Genomic DNA, 10,775 nt, shown 5'->3' on the forward strand with positions numbered 1-10,775 from the left:
ATATACATGGCGTTTTTTTTTTGTTTTTTTTTTTGTTCGACACCGACTTTTTTATAAAAATGCAGTGAGAGCAGCGCTGATGCCATCTTAGCAAGCGGGTTATGCGGCCAGAAGGACATCCTGTAGGACAGTGTATGCAACTACTGGACGAATAATTAGCTAAAATTCATTAATTAACTTATTGATTAGATGTTTTCTTGGAAATGCGAGATAGCAGAGTTGGAGCCAGTCATCATTCAAATCCATCGTCCTTATTAAACACCCTGAGAAGTGAACGTGCTTTGAGATATAAAATGTCAAATTTCGCTATGAAAATGAGCCAAAACTAGTTAATTAATTAGCTATTTAGGTTCAGTTGCTGCGTACACTGTCGTACAGGATGTCCGCCTTGCCGCATAACCCGCCTGCCAAGATGGCATCAGCGCTGCCCTCACAGTTTTTTAAATAAAAAATCTGAGTCGAGTAAGAAAAAAAACACCCTGTATATTAAGCAATTTTGAATAGGCAATTTCACACCCAAGCGCCTTGTGGGGCACAAAACAAAAGAAGGTGCCCTTGAATCAAAGCCCTTGAAATGAAGGTGCCATTCACTGCGAATGCCCAAGAACCCAAAAGCCCAACCCAAACACCATGTGCTTGTATACCCTGTTCTAAAGCTCGCAATTGTGGTCAATATGCGTCGGCAGCATACTGGAGACATGCAGATATGACTATACATGGAACGATTTATAACTGGCATATTTACGTGCGATAACAACTGCACAGATAAGCACGCGGAATGTGAATGTGGATAATGTATGCCCGTTCCAAGTACAGCAGACATACAGCGGACTCGCTCCAACGTGTATACCATTCCTCTGATGGTGTCTACCAGGTGTCTGCTCTATTATGATGAAAACGTGTCCGCCACGGTAGCAGCGCGTACATCTGGGGCACCTGTTGCAAGCACTGCGTGAAATGCGAAATCTGAAGCGATGCCCTGTACTCGCTGCAGCTTAGCTTATAAACAGATGATAAAGCGTGAGAACTACATATGAGGGTAGACCGCTTCACAAAGACGGCGCAACAACGACAACAACAATAGATGATGAAGGTGAGATGGGGTGTTTCACTGCGGTGGTGCGACCGCTAAAAAATCGCGAAAAATCGTACTCGCGAACACAGCCTGACGTTTATCCCGGCAAAGGAAGCAGCTCTGGAGTCACGAAACCAAATACTGGCGAATAACTTCGCAAATGAGAGAATGCGCGAATTCGCGAATATTAATACATCGAGAATAAAAATACGTTTACAGTACGACAGTGCAGACTGTTGCTTTCAGGAGACCATCTGCTTAGTTCGGTGACTATTTGCAGTCCTGGGGAGTAAATTTCGGGGTTAGGAGACTAAAATGGGGAGTCATTCGAGTCTATAGGGGGCGAGAAGCAATTACATCCCATTTTGCTCCTTTTTTCCTTAGAGTGTACCTACATTATAAAACAGCATGTCATTCGTCGCAACGTCACAAGCACCAAGTACGGTTTTAAAAAATATATAATTCTATCTTTTTTTAAAATTCTGTGTTAGCGCCGCGAAGCAACTGTGGCTATGAGCGGCGTACAGACGTGGACAGATGGAGAGAGGACAGCAGGAAGGAGTGGGGGACAGGGAAAAAAAATATAATTCTTGGAGAAGCTGAGCGTGCAATATACGCCAACCGAGGTTTATTTCGGATATACGTTATCTTAGTCGGCTCGCAGGCGCTACACAAAAACAGGGCGTCGAGTCAAGTGACGCAAGGATACGATACGGCCAGCGAGTGGCCAAAATACTACTTTCCTCTGTTATATCTTTTTCGGCGAACCCCCCGATATCTTCTACGAATCGCAGAGGATGACTTTGAGAACGACAGCGATCGACTGAACTCCTGATTTGAAGAGGCGAGCGAAAGGGAGAAGAAGAGAGCCGAGACTGAGATGCCAAGCAAGAACTCTTGACGTGCATGAGTCGCGCATCGAATGTTTTGTTTAGTTCTATTCACGTATTGCAGCGTCAGGTGATTGTGATGATCCAAGGTAAACTGATGAGCCACAATTAATGGCAGTGCCCGTAAGAATTATCCCTCTGCCCATCAACAACGGAAGCGATAATGATGCTAATATGGCTCACCGATATTAAGATGCCTCGATACATCGGCAGCCTATCCCAGCAACTGTTTACGTTTCATTTTTAACTAATTAATTTTACGTTACGCGAAACGGACATCTCTGGCTGGAAGACCGCGCCCTTCTTCAGACGATATTGCAATGCATAGTAAATTTGTATTGCCATCTGTATTATGGAACAAGCTTAGTACTTGCCCTCGTCGCATTGCAAAACTAGTACTGCCCTCGCCCTAAAAACGAAGGTAAGTCAAAAAGCGTTTTTCACATAGTTTAGGTCATTAGAATACCTGTGAGAGGTCTCTTCTGGCCTCCCTCTCGCTGAGGAGACATACATACATACGGGAGAAAAAAATACCGCAACAACAACAAATAAATCGTGACTATGACCTGGGGTGATTCACCACTAGAGAGCAGTACACTACCCCATTACATGCGAAACATTAGATGTGAGATATGAAAATGAAGTTAAAGTTATGTGCAAGTACAACAACTGAGCTCTCCTCCACTGGCTGCGCTGCGCTACGTCACAAAAAAGGAAGGTGAAGAAAAAAAAACACAAAATACCGCAAGGCAACTGTGGCTGCACTATATATATATCAAAGACGAAAGTTTTGAACCATGTAGACGTGGCGGACTGACGTGACTTGCTGGTTATTTGTCACGAAATAAAACAGATAACAACACTGCTGAATCAATCCAAGTTCTGTCGTGGATGAGACAAACTAACCATCATTCCATTTCAATCCAAGCTCACCAGTCAGTTATTACCCAGAAACCAATTACCGAAAAAAAAAAAAAACATCTGCTAACACTCGCATCCATATCCGAGGAGAAGTCACAGGGAAACATTTTAGCAGAAAGTGAGTGAGCTAAAAATGTCATTAGTGCACAATGTTAAATGATGTTAGTGTAGAGAGGCTACGTCTACCCAGTACCGCTCTAAACAACAACAATTATATTCTGACGACGAAGTGGGTCTCTAAAGATAGCATCGTAGATGCACGAAAACAAGATGAAAATGAAAGCCATACCTACATGTCTAACAGCAAAACCTTTTGCCTTGTCAAACACGCCGCACGCAAATGTGATTTTCTAACTCAGGTCGTTACACGAAGTAATGCCTCTGCGACATTCTCACAGCATCTTTCCAGTTGTCTTTTTGTTTTTTGTTTTTTGCCTGTATGCACGAAACATTTTGACGTTGCGCACGAACGCAGAGCGAATCCAGCCCACGAAACGTCAATGAAAGTGTAAAGGGAAAGTTGAAAGTTCCGTGTCAAGGGCGGCGGCAGCGTCTGCCCGGGGAAATTTCACGAAGGTTGACAGAGACGCAGCCTGTCTCCAACAAACGAGATTATCTCGTCTGTGTGGGAAGATGGCAGACAATAATGCCACGCTGATGACCCAGCAACATTGGGCGGTGTTTAGAAGCCGTGTGGCTGAGGCAGGCAGGAAAAGGTATTGCGCGACAGTCAGTTTTTGTGTTCTCTTTTTTTTGCTACTGGTTAGGCGTTGCTGGATCTTGGGTTCAAGGCACTTGGCTGTAATCGCTCGAATCTTGGCGGTAACAATCTCGCTGACAAATATTGACCTTCGCGTTGAATGGGCTGGATGCGTAGAAAGAATATTGGCTGAGTATTGTGGGTACAATGGGGTATTGTGACTATGGTGACTCATCTAACGAGTAAACAACGCAAAACAGGGGGCATTGTATGCTATACAGCACAGGGCGCTTCTCCGTTTTTGGTGCACGGTCTGGACTGTTTTTTATTTTTTTTAAATACCGTGTTAGCGCTGCGAAGCAACTGGGGCTATCAGAGGCGTGCAGACGTGTTTTTTTTTTTTCGTTCGAAAAAAAGATTCTGGAGCAGCTTGTCCAGCGGTGAGCGGGCTCACATCTCCATATTTTTTTTCCTACCATCATCATCATCATCATCGTGGACAGATGGAAAGAGGATAGCAGGAAGGAGTGGAGGACAGGGGGGATTAGTATGCGTCCTGGGCCGACTTCAGGGGGAACTGGGCCGACATTCGTCCCCTGGAAAGTCTGTAGAAAGATAAATCCCCAGACAGCACAGCGGGTGCGGGGATTCAAACCCGCTTTGACTTCCCAGTCTCGGCGTCGAAAGGGGTCGTTACTGTATTAATGTGTGTCATTACCTTTTATTGTTTACTAACTGGTTGTGTCTTAAACGCGTGTGTAAATAGAACATTGGTCGACACTCTTCCTGTGACATAAGGGTTGCTGCTGTGGTCTTAGAACCATTGTATTGAAGCGGAGGTGTGGACCTAAAGACTAAGGAAAAAAATCGCAACTGTATCACCATGCGATCGGCCAAGACTACGTAAGACAATAGAAAAACGAAAATTCCTAGCGGAAGGAATCTCGGTTGAACAAGGCGCAAGAAGGTCTGGGTCACATATCGCAGTCTAGGCAATGACAACTTTGTGGAAAGCAAAGAAAGGGAAGATATCTCTGGTAAATCGAGAGTCAGTTAAGACAAATCCCACAGATCACAGGTTTCAACTCAGCAGGAACGCCAACGTGGTAGTGGGGGTCGTCAAAACGCGTTTCCGATTACTTCACGTCGGTACATTACGAAGAACGTCAGTTACATTAGATAGTCTGCATTACGTCAAAATACACGCTGGAAGGTATTGACGGGCACGCTGTATGCGTGATTTATGTATCGTTTGGTGAAAGCCTGGTTGTCGCTTAACAGGCTCACCGGTGCATATAGGTGTGACATCTTGAAAGCTCTCGTTCGTGAAATACCAGAGCTCGCCTTTCATGGTGTGACAGGTACTATATACGGTTTGTTTGAAAAGGATGGGAATAACTCGTGAAAAGTTAGTCGCCTGTCCCAGAGACCCTGACGTTCCGCGGTTGCTTGTTAGCGTACTTCCGCTCTCGACGTAGTTCAGTTTCGTTTGTTTGACGGATGGCGCCAAATACCAGGGGACTATACAGCGAATATTTCATCTGTTGCACTTGTCAATGTCATTGTTCATCTGTTACACACACAAGCAACCATACCCACTATTCTACACAGGCTCAATACAAATGTGCAGCGCCTCCTGGTTAACAGGATCTGCTCGGGATTCGCGTCTGTGCAAGGTCGACCCAGGGTTACGCTTTCGAGCACCACCTTCCTTCACGCGACAAACGACGGCTGTCCTACATAGGCTACGGCTCAATGTGCCGTACAGCGCACGAGACTCTCCGAACTGTAGTGAGTATGGCGTTGTAGTGGACGTAGAACACACCCTTCTCAGCTGTCGGAAATACGTTGCTGCTCGAAGGGCATTAGAGACGAGCCTCTCTCGTGTGGACTCCCGGGCCTTCGACATCGCGAAACTGTTAGGTCAGTAGAGCCTGGAGCTTTCAGCTGGAGCGACGTGCTGGAGCTTTCGTTTTCGGTTCATCGCCATTAACAGTCATTAAAGGTCCTCCGTCGTCCGACAAGGCGCTAAGGGCACTTGAAGACTTTCTGCATACAACCGGGCTTATTGACGTTCTATGACACGCTGAATGTATGATGTGTCCTGTGTGTGCCCCCAGCGATCCCGACATTTTACTCTCACTTGGTCGAAACTTTTGAGCTATACATGTTGAACTTCATTATCATCTCTGTTCTTCTCTGGACATAATCTCTCTTTTTTTTTTAAATTAACTCATCATCTGTATGTGCTTTCTGTGTGTAAGTGTACTGGGGCGCCAGTTCGACTTCGTCGAAACTCACATATATCCCCATTTTTTTCTTTATCACATCACATCACATCACAAATCCACTGTTGCGGTAACTCTACCTCTTCATTCAACAAGCGATGGCTTATGCTAATATATGGTTTTAAAAGAGAAATGTGTTTGTGAATAGGATGATCAGTAAAACCTTACAACATTGGGCTAATCGAATATTCACATATCAACATTACCGCATTAACCTCTTATGTAGCAGCACATTTTGAGTGGCTGTACTATACGAGAACATCTCTTCTGGAATTTAATTAGATGTTTCCATGCTCTATGAAGTTCACATCTCTTATGAAAAAAGGATAGTACGAGCTACCGTTCATTACAAATCAATGTTCTATTGCTTTTTTATTAGGGAACTTATTTTTCAAACCGTACTGGGCTCAGTTGTCGCTTGTTGTGTTCAATAAATGCTCGTATTACGCAGATGTACTGTACTGAGGAGTTCGATGCGCGGGCCTAGTACGTATAGGCTTCTTCGCGAATTGCATTAATGTCATTAAATGGAAGACGCGAGATCTTTTATGTTTAGCTATGCAAATACTTGTTTTGTTGTGTCGCCATTGGAAGCGTAGTACTCAATATTCGATAGATAGACCATGATCACACAACAGAGGTTATTTGTGGTGAGAAGCGTCACCACGGGGATGTTGCAGGTACGCTCGCGCTGAAAGTATCTAACAAAAACACCGCGGTAGTTTCTGAGACCAACACTGAATTTGAGAATATTCGCAATCAGCCAACTAGCCACTTCTCTGGTAAACGGTACAGATGCTTTAGTTATAAAATTCAGGAAAAGGATGTTACTGTTACTGTATGGATGTTACTGATTTTTCCCCTATGTTACTTTGCCCATCGCTCAAGTTTATCATCATGGAGTTCGTCCACCGGATTGCTTGCGTTTATGCCGTTCTCTCTGGAAGAATGTAACTTCGTTTATTTCTTTCCAAATAAAAAAAAAAAGTGGGCTACCGTTGAGGTATTATTCAGTCAGAAAGAATGTCTAATGTATGTGTATTGACTATACGTATATATACTGCTCACTTTTGTTCACTCACGGTTTTGCACGCCTATTTTTCGTACACGCAAGTGGTTCACGTCGGGTTCCAGCCACGACTTACCATTGCATGCGCCCGACCCGTAGTTGTCCTCAAAAGGACAAACCGGGTTTCGCTACGCAGAGGATGAACATGTGTGCGCGCCAAAGTTCCCGCCAATGGACCGTACAGAGCACGTAACATGTGGTTAGGTGACACGTAAAACCAGTGCACTGGGTCGTTGAACCGTTACCGTCGACCATAATAACAGCTGTGTGTCTTTCAGGTCTGTTCCCGTTGGAAAAACAAGAAGAATGAAACCGTACGTACGGGACGTTACAGGAAGACAATTATATTCACTTTTTTTTTCTTTCTCTCTCTCTCTCTTCTAGTTCTGCGTGCTCTTTGGAGGAAACGAGAAAGGTATCCGCTATTAGGTTCGATGTTTCGCAATGTTGACAGGCGAAGCCCAAAACTAAACGAGGTTGTTCGTGTAGCATGAACGTGAGGTTGTGAACACACTAATGACATCCCATATCGACGTGAACAAATTGACGTATAACAGCCCAAATGAAGCGGGGTGTGAAAAACACAGGAAGTACTATGCAAAGTGGCAGCTTTACACTGTATCTGAAAATTACTAATATATCGGTTATTTGTTTCCCAGTTTGATTTTGACCTGATTATAAAAATAAAAACATGAAGGTGATGTTTCGAAGACTGCGTCGTCTCCCATTGTGTTCCAAATAAAAAAGAAGGAAAATCTTATTATCATCCTACAAATGAAAGGTCAATGATACGTCATTCATTTTTATTTTCTTGCAAAGGTAAGTGTCTAACTCGTGTCATTATTTATCACCTATCGATACCTAGACGAGAGTACTCCAACAAATAAATCGAGCGCAAGATGAACTTCCACGTTAACGCCAGACGATAATGCCAAGCGTTGACAAAAAGCACCAAATAGATACATCCGATACGCCCGTATCGGAGCACTGCCTTAATTTCAGATGGGTGGATGGACGTGTAAAGAAAAATGGAGATGGTATAGTTTCAGAGATGTTGGTTCAGCTCAGCGACCACTTGCGATTGAAGGAGAAAGATTGAAATGTCAAGGTGAAATAAGATAAGGACAAAAGGTAAAGGAAGAGCGAAAGATATGCCTTAAAAACTTATCATCCGATTACGTGTCCTATCCGTACCACGTAGCGACGTTGTCGCGGCTAATTCACTTCAGTGACGTACTTCATCGTTATATGCCTTATCGATCGTTATATTCATTGTGTAACGATGCGTGTATCGGCAGTACCGCCCCCTCGCTTAAGAGGGAAATAACCAGAAACGTTTCTGTACAACGACTTCGCCCAAATGACTACTCTTGAACTAGAGCGCTGACGATCCATTGTGCCAAAGTGAATTTCCAACGAAGGACACGCGCCATAAACAAATTGTAAACAAATCGCCTTTGTTTGAAAAAATAAAAGGGGGAGGGGAGTCTACATTGATTGCGGTGCAATCGCAGATAATGTCCTGTAGGATCGGTATGCAAATTAGCAGTTCGATTGGAAACAACAACAATCGAAAAGGCAAGCAATCGTAAATCCATTAGTACGTTTCTTTTTCCTTTTGCATAACCTTGTCTCACTTTCGCTGCTTACTACTGGCAGTGCTATTGCGCAATATATGATAGCGTAAGAAGAATTAATATTCAATAACGGTACAAACATGAAGACGATACTGATGAATAATGGCATCAAAAAGTGAGCGAAAAATAGTCCATTAGCGTGGGAGCGTAGTAGCACTGCAACAACCAGATACCAGACTAACACGACGATATATCGAAGCAAAAGCTTCAGATGCACATCGAAGGTCGCCGATATTTCGAACAGACTCGGTTCGAAATATCGATGCATCCCGACCTGATGATTTTGCTTCGATATACCTTCACCGGATTACTGGATTCTCCACTTCGATATAATTCGCTAGATTTGAAGCAAAAGTAGTAGAGTATCAACAGAAAGGTGCTATGTATAACATTGACGATTAAACATAGCTGGCGAATACAAATCTAAGCTATAACGAAGAGTGTAAGCTGTAATAGCTGAGGTTTCTAAGTGCATCAGGACATAGTCTAAAGATAGAAGATACAAATTAAAGCCGAGGCCAACTATCAATTTAACCATATTTCCAAAGTTACAAAACGAAAAGTAGAAAAAAGTGTACGAAGAGAAATAAACTCACCACAAGTACGAAGGTTCCTAGGAGCTCAGCGAGCATCTCTCGCACTGCCGTGCTCTTAACCTTCACTTTATCCAAAATCATCTTGTCTTCCGAAACTCTTTGGAACACTTTGCGGAAGAAAGTTTTGTCCCGCAATTCCCCCTTCTGAGAAAGAGCACACGCTGCAGGTACACCCAAGTCACAAAGCGCCTTGAAAATGCCGCTAATCAGGTGCACTACTCCCGAAGTCTGACTGATCGAGCAGTTGGAGTAACCTGAATCTTCCGTCTGAGCGCAGACGGCATTTATTTTCACGGCGTTTCTGCGCGCCGGCTTGCGGATGCCTCCCTCATTGGTCGACGGAGAAGGTCACGTGAACGTGACGTCAAGAACGCGCGCCGGTCCGATCCCCATATGTGTGCGCGCACTGACGGCATTGTGTGGCTGGTATGTTTGCGGAAATGTCGTCTAATGCGGTCTGTCTGTGTGTTTTTGCCATGGGTGTCTGAGGTCGCGGACGACTTCCGTTTGCTTTGTTGTGGGTGACGTTCGGTAATGCTTAAACATGTTGTTGCTATGACGAACGACTTAACATGCATGCAAAAAACACAGCCGCCAAAAAAGATGTCATCACCGATATGCATGGTGGTTTACGAGTGTTTCTGATGTCAGCATTATAGAAGTAGTTTGTCTCTGGTTGCTATACCAGTGTCTTTCTTTTTTTTTTTTTCACTGTTCCTCGTTCCACGATTAGATGCTATAGGTTTAGCTCGAGTAATTGCTAAGCTAATCCTAGAGCCCAAAACCGAGTGGAGGTAACAGCAACCTTTGCACAAAAAAGCAGGGCATACAACGAAATAATGATGTTTTTCTTTAGATAGCTCACAAAGGAATTGTCGCACATGACAGCTGGGAAAGTTTCCTCATGCAATGCAGACCCCTGAATGGTGTCACCCAGATCCAGTGTTTTACACAAATATATTTCCTCATCCTCCTCATCATCGTCACGCAAAATTGCGATTTCTCTTTTCTGTCCTTTTCGATGAGGGAAAGAATCACTCAACGGCGCCTGTCGTCGCTACCGATATATATTTATTTCGTAATGACAAATATGCCAAAAAAGACATTCGATGGGTGTTTTTCGGCTTTTTTTTCTCTTGGCATGTGCCCAAAATTAGAAATCATCTAGTTACTGTATACGCAAGAAACGCAGAATACAAGCGAAGAAAAGACTGCTACAAGGCATCGAGTCTCGCTCTTCAGTCCTCTTACCGTGTAATTCACACGAGTGACATTCACCAAAATACTCCAGCGCAAGATGCGAAAAACGTCATAGCTTTCTGCTGTCACGTGACCGCGAGCTCTCAACGTCGTGTCTTCACGTGCACTGCTAACTGTGGGGAATATCCTGCGACATAGCCGCATGATATTCCGTAACAGACGACAGGAAAAGACGCTGACGGTGTCATCTGCCAAGTGTCGTCTGCTAAGTGTCGTCTGCTAAGTGCGCAGTATACGTCACACCCTATATTCTGGCATTGTGTGAATGCTCAACATAACACGGGACGGAACTTCGGCTCCGTGAGCAGTGTTTTCCCTTTTTCTTCAACTAGAATATTC

General features: G+C 44.0%; 1 protein-coding gene across 3 annotated transcripts in view; it reads right to left on the minus strand.

Annotated features, from left to right (window-relative positions):
- LOC135388952 (aquaporin-7-like) overlaps nt 1-9,447 on the minus strand; it is a 54,221-nt gene extending 44,774 nt beyond the window's left edge. For 2 of the 3 annotated variants that reach the window (XM_064618843.1, XM_064618842.1), the window contains exon 1: nt 9,177-9,447. In XM_064618843.1, coding sequence (XP_064474913.1) covers nt 9,177-9,257 — 81 coding nt within the window. In that variant the 5' untranslated portion in view covers nt 9,258-9,447. The remainder of the gene's footprint in view (nt 1-9,176) is intronic. The other variant, XM_064618844.1, reaches the window with a different exon arrangement.
- Between the last annotated feature and the right edge of the window lie 1,328 nt (nt 9,448-10,775).

This window comes from Ornithodoros turicata, chromosome 3, assembly GCF_037126465.1.
Source record: "Ornithodoros turicata isolate Travis chromosome 3, ASM3712646v1, whole genome shotgun sequence".
NCBI lineage: Eukaryota > Metazoa > Arthropoda > Arachnida > Ixodida > Argasidae > Ornithodoros > Ornithodoros turicata.